The following is a 14,714-nucleotide window of genomic DNA, read 5'->3' as shown; positions in this document are numbered from 1 at the left end:
TACACTGCCTCTAGATCTAGATATTCCCCATCAATAGCCACACTGAGGAATGTCTAATTTTAAACTAGAGTATATGCTAGCAGATATCTTTAGTGGATTTCATTAGCCTCTGCTGAATCCTTAGCTTCATAAAATAATTAAATAAAATTGGAATATCTCCTTTTAAAACCATCATTTACTTTGCTTCAAACTGATTTCAATCTCTCAAAGTATACCTTTTTGGCTCCCAGTTTAATTTTACTTGAACAATATTGAAATTAGCCAATTCTTACACTACTGATTTATATGGAAAAATTATAGCTGCTTAAGGGATTTTTATATTTATTTTTCATGATGCCATCTCAGTTTGTTCTTTTGTTGGACTTCTTTCTTCAGCACTTTGACGAGGAATATTCGCCACAGGCGGGGAGAAAAAATAGCCATTAATGTACCAAGTAGGTAAACCTTCTAATTTGACTTTTACAAATCTTTCTTTTGCAAATTCTCTTCTCCCTTCCCCTTCTGAATTTCTTCATGTCTCTTAAAAAATTGATTAAGCTATGTATAGTGCTGGTTCCATGGGTGCCATCAGCTCTCCAAGCCAGTGCAGACATAATGGGCTGAATGGTCTCTTTTTGTGCTGTAACTTTTCAATGGTTCTTTGGTTCTATAGTTCTAAGAACGGATGGAGGTATTGAGAATTAAAGCACTTGCTGAATTTTTTAAAAAAAAACTTTTGCATTGATGAGTCGGTACTTAAAGCTTAACATAAATGCAAAAATATAAACGTGCTCTGTCATTTTGGCTAGGAGAATTTTTTCCATACAGAGAGCTGTTAGAAATGGGGATGCCCTACAGAAGCAGTGGTGGATGCAGAATTGAAAGTTTTTTAATGGAAAGTACATATCTCCAAAAAAAATTAAAAGCTCACTCAGTGTTAAAGCAGCAGCTTATATTTAAATAGTGCTTTTATGTAATAAAACATCCCAAGGCACTTCACAGGAATAATATAAAACCAAATATGACAGAGTTACATAAAGTGACTTTAAGTCAGATGACCAAAAACTTGGTCAGATGTAGGTTTTAAGGAGTGTCTCAAAGGAGGAAAACACGGTAGTGAGGCAGATATATGTGGGGAGGGGGTTCCAGAGCTTAGGACCTAGGCAACTGCAGGCATTGCCACCAATGGTGGAGCAATTAAAATCTAGGATGCTTGAGGCTAGAATTAGGGAATTGCAGATACCTAGGAAAGTTGTGGGGCTGGAGGAGATTAGAGATAGGAAGGAGTGAGGCCATGGCAAGATTTGAAAACAAGGACAAGAATTTTTAAATGAATATGTTATTGATTGGGAGCTGATGTAGGTCAGCAAGCACAGGGATGATGCATAAACAGGACTTGGTGCAAGTTTTGGATAACCAGTTTACAGATGATAGAATGTGGGGGACCAGATGGGTGCGTTGGAATATTCAAGTCTAGCGGCCACAAAGAATGAGGGTTTCAGCAGCAGAAGAGCTGAGGCAATGGTAAAGTCAGGTGAAGTTAGAGATGAAAATAGGTGATCTTACTGATGGCACAAATATAAAGTTGGAAGTTTCTCTCTGGGTCAAATCTGACACCAAAGTTGCAAACAGTCTGGTTTGGTCTCAGTTGCCAGGGAACAGAGTTTGGAGTGGAGACCGAAAACAATGCTTCAGCCTTCCCGGTATTTGGAGAATATTTCTGCCCACTGGTACTGGATGTTGAAGAGGCAATTGAGGAGTGCGATGGTGAGGTAGAGCATGATGGGATTGATCTTTGTGAGACACCAGAGTTAATGGTGCAGGAGCAGGAATTGATTCCCTGGCTGTGATTAGATAAGAATGGAACCAGGTGAGAGCAGTCTCATTCAGCCATATGAAAGTGGAGAGACATTGAATGAAGATGGTATGGTCAATATGTCAAATGCTGCATTTATGTCATGAATGACAAAGAGGGATAACTTAACATCCCATCTGACTGTGACAAAGGTATTTGTCACGCGAAGCTGTTTTGGTACTGTAGCAGGGGTGGAAATCTGATTGGAAGGATTCAAACACGGAGTTCCAGGAAAGATAGGAGCAGATTTGGGAGCTGAAAGCACATTCAAGGACTTTGAGTGGAAAAGGAGGTTTGAGTTGGGATGGTAGTTTGCAAGGACAGTGGGGTAAATTTTTTTTTGTAGGAAGAGGTGATTACAACAGATTTGAAGAAGAGAAGGACAGCACCTCAAGAGAGAACCATTAACATGGGGACCTGAAAGGGAAGTTAGGTGGTCAATAGTTTAGTAGGAGTAGGGCCGAGGAAGCAGGAGGTAGTTATTGTCGATCAGAAGATCTTGGCATGAGGGGAGGTGGGATAGAAACTAGAGAAAGTTCAGGGTTTAGGCAGGGAGTGAGCTTTAGAGAAAGTTTACCCAGTGGGCTAGTGGAAGGGAGGAACCTGGCAGAGGCAGCTGATCAGACGGTCTTGATCTTAGTGCCAAAGTAGTCTGTGAAGTGTTGGATGTGAGGGTGGAGGAGACTGGGTGAGTGTACTCTCAGTTCCTGTATTACTCTCCGAAATCTTGCCAATATTGAACTATTGGAGTTACTAGCACATTGAAGTGCGTTTGAAAAATACGTTGGATTATACCAGATTGGGTATTTGCTTTGTTTAATTTCATGGTACCCTGGGCCTAACCTTCCATGTAGCCATTTCTGAGCCTGACTTCTGCCTGTGGACTCACTGTAATGCTGGCCCCACTATAAATTGCAGGGCGACCTTATTTGGTCCCTGCCATCATTTCTTGTGTAATGCCGGCGGGGGGAGGTTGGAAATTTAAAGTTGAACCATTTAAAAAGTCTAAAATGGCTGCAGATTTCAGCAGCAAGCTAGGAGAGCAACATATAAGTAGTAAACTTTCTGTAAGACATAGGGCAGAATTTGCCGTTGGCGAGCAGGGGTCGAGGCCCGCTCGCTAATGTGTAAAATGATGCGGGATGACGTTGGGCGGAACCCTCGATGACATCCTGGGCCATTTAAATTTTCAGGAAGGTGGGCCCGCAACAAAATCAGTTGTGGGCCTGTCGACCTGTCAATGGCCAATTGAGGCCATTGACAGGATCAATTGTACAATTAAAGGACCTGCCCGTCCAACCTTAAGGTTGGCGGGCAGGCCAGGAGCCCCGGCGGGCATGGAAAAACCATGAAACCTCATCCACTGGCGGGATGAGGTTTCATGCGGGGTTTTAGAAAGTTTAATAAACTTACTATGCAAATTATGAGCATGTCCCATCTCATGTGACATTGTCACATGAGGGGGACACGTTAGGGAATTTTTTTCTATTTTTCATATTTTTAAAAGTGTTAAGCGATCTCCCTGAGGCAGCACTTAGCCTCAGGGAGATGTTCACTCTTCCGTGCACATGCGTGAAAGAGCGCGCTCTGGCTTTTAGGGAATCCTTTCTGCCGGACGTCACGCTAGGCGGGCCTTAATTGGCCCGCCCAGGTAAAATGGCGATGGGGCCTGCTTCTCTGGCGGGGATCCGCTCCCCGCCCGCCGGAGGTTGGGTCGGGCCTGCCTGACAGGCAGAAAATTCTGCCCATAGTTGACTATTCGGGAGCCTTAAGTAGATGATTTACATGAGTTGAAACTTAGGAACCTTTTTTAAAGCATGTTTACCACTGAAGAAGCAGGCAGAGTGATACCCAAAAACGGGATCAGGATACCAGAAGGAGGCTGAAAAGAGCCCAAGAAGCTGAACGTTAGATATCCTAAATGAATACAGTAAAGATTGTTGGGAGCCCTTCTGAGGAACTCTTGCAAGTCTGTTTTGTGTAGGGAGGTGGCTGTGATGTTAACTGGCATTTGTCACCCCCTGGAATACAGACCAGTAACAGGGAAAGATCCTGACTTAACGTGAGCAGCCAATCTCTTTTTTTTTTTGGTCACCATAGACACCAATATACTGTTTACCATCTCACAATAGTTGAATAATATATCCTTCACACTGCACCATCAAGTGGTTCACAAATTCTATATCTAAAGGGATTGCCGACTCACCTAACTGGAATTACTTGCATACAGAACCTTAAAACTCTTACCTCACTATAACTGAGTGCTGTCAACAGAACTGTTTCGTTGGATGTTGCCACCTGGGAACCATCCTCAAATGCTCACCTTAACCTAACTTATTGCAACAGAAAATTGTGTGCAGGAAACTTGAGCTTAGAGAGCTGATTTCCCCACAAGGGACAGGCCTTGGAGCTAGTGCAGAGATGAGGGTGGATAGAAGAGTGATATGGATTATGCCTGCTTGGCACCATTGGTGTGTGAGGCCCAATCTTTTTCATGTCAGTTCCTTATTACAGAAATATTAGCGTGCGGGCAGGCTACTAATTGACCAAGCGTTAGGGTAGAAATCCCAGATCTCTCCTGTGTAAAACTGGTGTTGGTGGGTGTGGGGTGCATGGAGGGACTAGCAGACAGGAAGTTATTTGTGACTGGCAAAACTTTTTTTGTATTTTTCTGAGCAGCCTGCAGTGATCCCTTTTTAAGAAGAGCTGGTTTGGCTGCTCAGTTCCAATGGGCAAAGCATGTAGAATATTTCCATTGGAAGACCAGATTTGTACTGAATTTCGACAGTGTACGACACCAATTTCTATATTGGAAGTAAGATTCTGCCTCTTATGGCAAGAATGCTGTTTGACTGCTTTCCTGCAGCTCCAAACTTGTGGCTGGATGTTGGCAGAAAACAGGCGATGTATTCTACATCACAATTTTTAACCATGCAGCCACCTCTTTCCCATCTGAAAATGCAAAATTTGCTCCATATGCTTGTAATTATATTATTTCTTGGAGTGAGCTTATGTTTGTTAGTGAAAGCAGTAATGCCTTGTAATTTATTGATCTCCCATTGGTGAAGAAATAATTCAAAATGTGACATTGCACATGACCTCATCTTTATTTGATTCAGAAGTTGAGCGGTGACAGACAGCATGGAGCAGGTCAGATACCATGGGTTAGGCCCCCACATCGCTGTCTCAACCTCCATTTTTTTTGTGATTTCCATTCAGTATTCTGGCAGCTGTGTCCAGTTTTTGAGAGCAGGGACACTCTCAGCTAATCAGTCTAGCAAGCCAGCTGCAGATTGGGTCAGACTGTGCCTTCCAGGAACTTGCCACCTCAAACCTGTGTTTCGATGCTGTCACTTAGCTTCACAGAGCTTTACTCAGACCAGTCTTATCGAAAGGTTGAGTTTCAGTTATTTTTAAAATACGGGCAGGTTGATGTCTATTCTAAGTTAGGACTTTAGTCATTACTATTGAATCTGCTCTTAAACAGGTTAGTGTCCCAGAACACAGGTAAGCGACAGCATTTCTTACAAAGATTTACGAAAAAAAATCCTCTTCCAGGTTTTGATGTGCACTTACATACTGAGATAAGACTAGAGTAACTGGGTTTTGAGCAGGAGCCCAAAACTCTGCAATATTTTGTCCTTGCCAATAAACCAAGGGCATTGAGGGTTTTTCTGTCTTTCTTGCTGCCTTGGCTGAGACTAGCTAACTTGGGATTCAATTTGGAATGTCTGCTTTTTATAGCTTAAGATCACATTTAACCCACTAAACCATCAAGGAGCGTTTGAAATCTAAGATTATAAGACGTAGGAGCAGAAATAGTCCATTTGGCTCATCGAGTCTGCTCTGCCATTCGTTGAGATCATGGCTGATCTGATAGTCCTCAATTCCACTTTCCTGCCTTTTCCCCATGACACTTGATTCTCTTACTGATTAAAAATCTGTCTATCTCAGCTTTGAATATACTTAACGACCCAGCCTCTAAAGCCCTCTGCGGTAAAGAATTCCACAGATTCACTACCCTCAGAGAAGAAATTCCTCCTCATCTCTATCTTAAATGGGTGACCTCTTACTCTGAGATTATGCCCTCTGGTCCTAGACTTTCCCACAAGGGGTAACAGCATCCTCCCAGCATCCACCCTGTCAAATTCCCTAAGAATCGTATATGTTTCAATAAGACCGCCTCTCATTCTTCTAAACTTCATTTAGTACAGGCTGAACCTCATAAGAAAACCCCTCCACACCAGGGATCAACCTAGTGAACCTCCTCTGCACTGCCTCCAATGCCAGTGTATCTTTCCTTAGATAAGGGGACCAAAACTTCACAGTATTCTGGGTGTGGCCTTGTATAGTTTTAGCAAGACTTCCTTATTTTTATACTCCATTCCCTTTGAAATGAAGGCCAACATTCCATTTGCCTTCCCTATTACCTGTTGAACTTGTATGCTAGCCTTTTGTGATTCATGCATGAGGGCCCCCAAATCCCTCTGTGCTGCAGCTTTCAGCAGTCCTTCTCCATTTAAATAATATTCAGCTCCTCTATTCTTCCTGCCAAAATGCATTACCTCACATTTTCTCACATTATATTCCACCTGCCAAGTTTTGCCCACTCACTTAACCTGTCTATATCCCTCTGTAGACTGTGTCATCCTCACCATTTGCCTTCCCACCTATTTTTGTGTCATCCGCAAACTTGCCGATAGTACATTCACTTACCTCATCTAAATCATTAACATACATTGTAAATAATTGTGGGCCCATCACTGATCCCTGTGGCACTCCACTAGGTACAGGTTGCCATCCTGAAAATGCCCCCCTTATTCCTACTCTCCCTCTTCTATTAGTTAGCCAATCCCCTATTCATGCTAATACTCTACCCCCAACACAATGGGCTGTTATCTTATTAAGCAACCTTATGTGCGGTACCTTATTGAACGCCTTTTGGAAATCCAAATATATTACATCTACTGGTTCCCCTTTATCCTGTTTGTTACATCCTCAAAGAATTGTAATAAATTTGTCAGGCATGATTTCACCTTCATGAAGTCATGCTGGCTCTGCTTGATTATATTATGGGGAGTATATTTCCCCCATCGGCGGGGGAGTGGCGCGCGAACCTAATCGACGCCCCGATCGGGTCTGCGCTGCCATTTTACGTAGGCAGGCCAATTAACGCCCACCCAACGTGACATGCGCTCCCTGTGTGTGCGGGCGGTGGGGGGGGTCCCTGAGTCGGGGCCTGCGCTCTTTCACGCATGTGCGCAAAAGAGTGCAGAAATCTCCCTGAGGCACAGAGGTGCCTCGGAGATTAGTTTACGGTTTAAATAAAGGAAAGAAAATATTTTAAGACAAGTCCCCTCGTGACAGTGTCATATGAGCTGGGACATGTCAAGGGACATTAATGAAAAAATATTTAATTTATAAACCCTTCATGGAGCCTCACCCCGCCTGTGGATGAGTTTCCATGCAAAACGCGAAGGCTGCCTGGGCTCTTTGCCTGCCCGCCAACCTTAAGGTTGGACAGGCAGCTCAGTTAATAAGTTTAATTGATATTTAATGGCCTTAATCAGCTGCGAGCCCGCCAAACTGAAAATCTAAATGATGCGCAGTGATGTCACTGAGCCAAAAATTCTGGCCTATGTATTTCTAAATGCTCTGCTATTACATTCTTTATAATAGACTCTAACATTTTCCCAATGATGGATGTTAAGCTTGATTTTACCTGTTTTTTGTCTCGCTCCTTTTCTGAATAAGGGTGTTACATTGGCAGTTTTCCAATCCTCTGAGACTTTTCCAGAAGCTCTCCTGGACTATTACTACCAGTGCATCCACTATCTCTGTGGCTACTTCCTTTAATATCCTAGGATGCAACACATTAGGTCCAGGGGATTTTTCAGCCTTTAGCCCCATTAGTTTCCCTTGCACTTTTTCTCTAGTGATAGTTATTGCATTTATTCCCTCCACTGCTGCCTGCACCCCCCACCCTTTTCCCCTTGACTATTTAGTATTTTTGGAATGCTAGTAGTGTCTTATAGCGTGAAGAGTGATGCAAAGTATTTATTCAACTGCCCTGCCATTTCCTGGTTCCCCATTATTATTTCCCCAGCCTTATTCTCTAAGGGGCCTATGTTTACTTTGGCCTCTCTTCCTTTTTATATTAAAGAAGCTCTTACGTCTGGTTTACCCTCAGTTTATTTTTTCCCCCATTATTTCTTTGGTCATCTTTATGGATTTGAGCCCAACTTCAGATGTATATCCAGGGATTGCTCAATGGGAATCGAGTGGTAACCTCATCAGTTGCACTTAGCCAGTTAATACTCCTGATAGGGCGCATAAGTCAGGCTAGCAACCTGATAACAACGTGATGTTTAAAATGTTAAAAGGATTCATTAGAAGAGCTGCCGAGAAAATATTTCCCCTGGTGAAAGAGAGTGTAATCTTAATAAAATTAGATAACAGACCATTCAAGAGTAAAATTCTTTACATACTGTAGAAATCTGAAACCCTCTTCCCCCTTTGGGGGCTACGGTTACTGATTCAGTTGAAACTTTCAAGACTGAGATTGTTGTGTAAGGGTATCGAAGGACAAAGAACAAAAGTGGGTAAATGGAATTGAGGTGCAGATCAGCCATGATCTAACTGAATTGCAGTTGCCAATAAATCCAATAGGGAATTTAGGAGGAACTTTCCTTTTTTTTCAGAAAAATGGTTAGAATTTAGAATAGTTGAGGCAAATAGTATGGATGCATTTAGGAGAAGCTAGATGAACGTGAAGCGAAAGGAATAGGGGGCTGTTAAGATGGATGGGAGGAGGCATGAGAGGTGCATTGACCAGTTGGGTTGAAAGATCTATTGGGGTTGCATTTTCTACGAATGAGGAAAGAGAATGGAACTGAGATGGCTCTTTGAGAAGTTAGTGCAGGCATTGTGCCGAATTGTCTCCTGCATTATAACAGTGATTCTGCTTCAAGATGCCATTCTGCTTATAAGCTTTAATTGGGTTGTTGAGCTCAATGCTGGACTCTCCAAACATCCATCTTAATCTGTACTTTACAGCTAAAAGCCATTCAATAATAGACAATAGAGACCCATGTCTGTTCTTCACTACTACAACAAACTGTAGAGTTGCCACAATTGAGACCCATTAACTCAACATATTCAGGATCATACCTGGAACATTCTTACCTGGATTGTTTAGTATCATGTTGGGTCATGTGCTTATCCATGGGTACGTCTTATCTCCAATCATAGGTGCATACATTAAAGGGAATGTTATTAGATGAATAATTACTTTGTGTGAATTAGCATGCCCTTTTTATGTGCCAAGCCTTTTGTTTTGAACATTATAATTTAAAAGCCTCTTCCATATAACTTGGTAGATTTACATTTAATAGCAGCAGAGATTCGGCAAGGATCCCTATCTGCATGTCACCATTTGATGTTTTAGTTAGTCTGTTTAGAGACAGAAGTGAGTTTTGATGTATTCTCCACTAACAACAAAAACTTAAAGGTAGTTGTTTTTGATCTGTCTGTAAACAGACCATTTATTGCACTGAGTGGCCGGCTGATCATGTCTGTTACAGTGAAATGTTGGTATGCTAGGTTGCACAAAGAGATATTTAACCTTTTTAACAGTTGATTGAAAAATTAAATGCTGAGAAAGTGAGAAGATACTGTCAACTACTTGCCTTTCCCCTTTTCAAGTCTATATTGCTACAAGCTGTTGCCAGACTTTAACTTTTTCTCCATTGCAGTTTATAAAGACAAAGGTGTTTCATCTCCATTTATTGAAAGATTTGTTAATGATGATGGCGAAGCAGCAAGAGCAACAAAACCTGATCACATCTATATGGATGCTATGGGGTTTGGTATGGGCAATTGCTGTCTTCAGGTGGGTGTCCGATTGCAAAATTTGGAAGTGTTCATTTAACTTCTCGTCTTCGCTCTCTTACATACATACATCTTTTGTGATAGGTAACATTCCAAGCATGCAGCATCTCGGAAGCCAGGTATCTATATGATCAGCTTGCTACAATTTGCCCTATTGTGGTAAGTGCAAAGGACTGTTGGTCTCTGTTTTGTGAATTCATTCTGCTAATGCTATCACTTGTAAATTAAGAATTGTCTGTCTAATATCACTGTGGTGACTGTCCTGAAGTGACACCATACAGTACAAGAGCTAGCAGCCATGAACTAACCTAGAGTTCCAAAAATTGACAGGTGGATTCCTGGGTTTGGGAAGCTCCAAATCATCAGTACTTGAGATGGTTCAATGTTATAATTGCCATTTCATTAAGTTAACACCCTTGCAATCAGTAATCTCCAAGCATCTCTGAGCTGTGTGGGCTTGGCATCTGTTGGAACATAGTTTTTCTTTTAAGAAGTCAAACAAATCTTTTCTTTAAATATTTTGCTTTCTTAAACAAAGAAGAGTGCTTTAGAGTTGATAACATGACTCCAAGAATTTAGTTTCCTTTCTAAATTACTGTGTTGTTGGTAGAACTTCTCACAGTTTTTAAAGTCTTTCCAATTTTCAGTTTTTGTCCCCATTGCCTAACCTGAAGTTGGCAAGATACTGGCATATTTTTGTAGGTAGCAGTAACTGTACAATACATCATTCAACTCTCTCTATTTATGTGAGCCTCAGCAGTGAGTGTTGGCAAATTTTGTTTGACTGTGGGCGCATCACAGTAAAGACTAAAATTGTCTGCTGTGGGCGTTTTACAGCAAGGGTATTGTATGATAATGAGCTCTGACCATGACTTTTTAAATTTTCCTTGCTTCTCGAGTTGAAGAATACCAAAACCAATTGTGGCCTCGCAGCTGTTCTGGTTGGAATCTAACTTTTACAGAATAGACACTTAACCTCCCTGATCTATTTCTTAGTGATGCAACAAGCTACTTGCATGTAAAATGTTTTTGAAGTTTCGATTTTCCCCTCACCTGATCATTCTGGTGGAGTGCACCCAGATCTTACTTACCATATTTCTAATTTGCCCTCATTCTTCCAACTGGGAAAAATGTTTTTCCTTGTTGTTGTTGCAATAACTAATTTTCACCACTAAGCGGTAGCACAATATCAAGGAAGAACTTGTATTTAAATAGCACCCATATCCTCAGTGTTCCATAGCACTTCATGGCAAGTAGGTGCTGGAAGAGAAGTCACTGTTGTAATGTTTCTGGATGAGTTAGTCTTAGTAACAACAAATTGCTGTAGCTGAATCATGTTTGTCAGGCTGATAAAGCTGTTCAAATCTAAATACCCTCCTTACCCACTTTTTAAAAAATTCACTTTATAATTAATATACTTTGTTTTATAGAATTTGAAGCCCCATTCTTATTTTGTTTCCTCTGACTCTTACTACCTCAGAAGAACTAAAAGCATTATCAAACTTTTTTTTTAAAAAGCCTTTTGGGGACTGTTTACAATTAGAGCTCAGGCTGGGCTCTTAGTTTTTTTTTATTCTTTAGCGGTACATGGGTGTCACTGGATGGGCCAGCATTTTTATTGCCCATTCCTAATTGTCGTCAGGAAGGTGGTGGTGAGCCACCTTCTTGAACCGCTGAAGTCTATGTGGTATAGGTACACCCACAGTGCATGGAAGGTAGTTCCAGGATTTTGACCCAGTGATTGTGAAGGAACAATGATATAGTTCCAAGTAAGAATGGTGTGTGGCTTGGAGGGGAACTTGCAAACAGTGGCATCCCTGTGCATCTGCTGCCCTTTGTCCTTCTAGGTGGTAGAGGTCATGGGTTTGGAAGGTGCCTTTGAAGGAATCTTGGTGCATTGCTACAGTGCATCTTGTAGATGGTACGGAATGCCGCCACTGTGCATTGATGGTGGAGGAAGTGGATATTGAAGGTGCTTTATTCATTTCAAATAGAGAAAGCAACTGCTGAAAGTTAGCTTTTAAAGTGAATTAATAGCGGAAATTAAAACACCTGATAACTTCTTAAAACTAGTCTGTAGAAGCTTGTGAAGTTGGTGGTAAGACCTTGTTCAGCAGGCAAAATGATAATACACATCTAACTGTGTATAAACTCTTAGCCCCTAGAAATTAGGCTTGGTGACTTAAAAGTTGCCATTGATAAATGCAAGTTTCTTATCTGAAAAGTTGGACAGAAAGGTGTTCACAAATTTGAAACTATGTATCAGATGCTTTAGTGCTCTTACATATTGATTGCTAAGTAGTACAGATTGATGAGTGCTACAGATTGACTTGATTGTGATATTTAATGTGTTTGTAATACTTGATTGTAATATTTAGCTGTTTAAAGAAAAAATCATTTACTGAATAAAAGTGCTCTGACAGCTTCAGTGCAAAAAATTGATTAAATGGTAACGTTTATGGAATATTCAACTGAAGTGAATTGCAAATGCTGTACTTTTTCTTTTCCCTGGTCATTTAAGTGTAATTTCCCTTCCAGATGGCTTTGAGTGCTGCTTCACCATTTTATAGAGGTTATGTGTCGGACATTGATTGTCGCTGGGGTGTAATTTCAGCTTCTGTAGATGACCGAACCAGGGAAGAAAGAGGTTTGGAGGTAACGAACTCTGAATTCTCATGTTAATGTGTTGCTTGTCATTTTAACCTGCATAGCATGAACCTTATGCCTGATTTGTTGCTTTTGCAGCCTCGAAAACATAGCAAGTACAGGATCAGTAAATCCAGGTATGATTCCATTGATAGTTACCTCTCGAAATGTGGTGAAAAATATAATGACCTCGAATTGACAGTTGATGATGAAATCTACAAGCAGCTTCGAGAAGGAGGTAATAAAGTATGCATTGAAATAAAATCTGGGATTACATTTTATAATGTACATCAAATTTCTGAACTGCAGGTTGACTGGTATTGAAGTGATGCTGTACTTAATGGCTTTTAAGACCTTGTTTGTAAAGTACTGGTAACAATTTAGCCTAGTATGACTGATGTGCCTTTAGCCAATACAACATTTGTAGCTCAAGTCTTCTTGACTTAAATGAATAGGCATGAAATTCATATACTTTTATACTAACTACTTCTAAGAGGATATGATGGAGTAGGATGCCAACCTGAAGTCCCTTGTCAGCATTTGCCAAATACTCTTGGTTCACGGATTTTTTTAAAAAAACAGCACTTTCAATTTGAATCTTGAGCTAACTTAACATTGTTGATCAGGACCTGTTTGCAAAGTGTGATAGTGCAAATAACTTAATGTACAACAATGAGCTGTTTAACAAATTTCTGTTTGTAGATTTGTCACCAGAAAACACACACAATTTTCATTTATATTGTTTCATAACTCCTTGTCATCTTCTTGCACATCTTGTCTGCAAGCATTGACCATCACACTATCAACTTTGAATTCACCTATAAAGGGTTTTGCCTGTAACCTCTTCACTTAATGCAGTCTAGCCACTAGGTTCCCACAATTTGCTCTGCTTTTTGAAAGGCAAATTTTACTTGGGCAGTATAAACCTGTGCAGCTCACCTAATTTCCCAGGTTGCCTCAATACTGTTGAGGTAACTTTATGGATTGAATACTTCGCTTCTGTCAGTTTCTGCTTGAAAGCTTTTCAAAAATAATTGAAGTAGATACATTTCAAAATATTTACTTAATTTAAAATATTTTAAGTGGTGGCCAGAGGGGTTGGGGTGTGGGAGATATATTGGCGTAAGTGAATGGCAAGACAGGCTGCTAATTATATGCTTTTTGTAATTTTGCTTTTCTCTAAGTTGCACCATGCATTTCCCAACTTGTAGTTGAGATTTTTTTTTCCTCTAGAAAAGTTGAACTTTGAAACACACAGCCCCTAATTGTCACTTGATTAACTTGAACCGTATTGGCTGCAGCATTATCAGCAGGGGAAGCATATAGTTACAGCATGACAAGTTTCTGTTATAAGTGTGAACAATGGAACTTATAATGGAGATACAAAAAGGAAAGATTGGGATCTGAATTGCATCTGTATACTGTGGTTAAATTTTCCCCAAGCTTCTAATTTCACTTCACATAAAGACTACCTAGACTTGCCAGGTACAATGCCACAGGGAATTGACTAATTATGTTTTTTTTTAAATCATATCTTGTGTGCTGTTCCCATCTACAAAATATTATTTCTCTTTACAACATTTTTTTGTTTGAACATTCCATGGCCTTGCGCTTTCCTATTTCTTAAGTTCCCCAAGCTTACAATCCTCTGAACTCTGCATTGCTTTAATTCTAGCCTCTTGTGCATCTGTGTTTTCCTTCACCCCGCCATTGAGTGCTGTGCCTTTGCTGTCTAAACCCTAAGCTTTGCAAATCTTTTTTAAACCCCTTGCCTTTTTAAAGATATTCAAAATCCCCCCTTTTGACCAAGCTTTTGATCACCTGTACTAATGTCTTTCCTTCCTGGCACAATGTCAGTTTTTGCCTACTTATCCTCCTGTGAAGTAGCTTAGGATGTTTTACTATATTAAAGGCATTACGTACGTGTAAGTTGTAATTACACACTCCACAATATTCACAATGTAGCATCTTAGTTTTTGTATCTCCTAATTACTTGACCTGTATTGCAGAGCAACTCTAGTGCACTAGCTAACTTTGCTTTTCTGCTTTCTAAGTTATCTTAACTTTGCTTTATTTAATTGTAAATAATATAAAGACTTAAATGGAAAGAACAAAATGTATAACTTCTAAAATAAATTTTTTTTGGTACACTTTTCAATTAGCCCCTGGTTTACCTGAAGATTGAACTTGATCTTGGGAGATAAGATTAGTATATTAAATGTATTCAGTTTATGGAGGAAACTGGGGAGGTTTTGGTGGATTACTAAATATCCCCATGGGGTATAAGGACCTGTCATGATGAGTTGTCTAGTAGTGTTTTTTGTGATATCCTTTGTTCTGAAGA

At 40.4% G+C, this 14,714-nt stretch overlaps 1 protein-coding gene across 4 annotated transcripts in view; it reads left to right on the top strand.

The window, feature by feature from the left end:
• The window catches only part of gclc (glutamate-cysteine ligase, catalytic subunit), an 80,559-nt gene that overhangs the window by 41,714 nt on the left and 24,131 nt on the right, over positions 1-14,714 (top strand). For all 4 annotated transcript variants that reach the window (XM_041187380.1, XM_041187376.1, XM_041187379.1 and 1 more), the window contains 5 exons: positions 376-434; positions 9,589-9,725; positions 9,809-9,883; positions 12,263-12,379; positions 12,470-12,608. In XM_041187380.1, coding sequence (XP_041043314.1) covers positions 376-434; positions 9,589-9,725; positions 9,809-9,883; positions 12,263-12,379; positions 12,470-12,608 — 527 coding nt within the window. The remainder of the gene's footprint in view (positions 1-375; positions 435-9,588; positions 9,726-9,808; positions 9,884-12,262; positions 12,380-12,469; positions 12,609-14,714) is intronic.

Source organism: Carcharodon carcharias, chromosome 5 (assembly GCF_017639515.1).
Source record: "Carcharodon carcharias isolate sCarCar2 chromosome 5, sCarCar2.pri, whole genome shotgun sequence".
NCBI classification, from domain to species: Eukaryota; Metazoa; Chordata; class Chondrichthyes; order Lamniformes; family Lamnidae; genus Carcharodon; species Carcharodon carcharias.
Note: the sequence above shows the minus strand (reverse complement) of the source record. Positions and strands in the feature narration are given on the sequence as shown.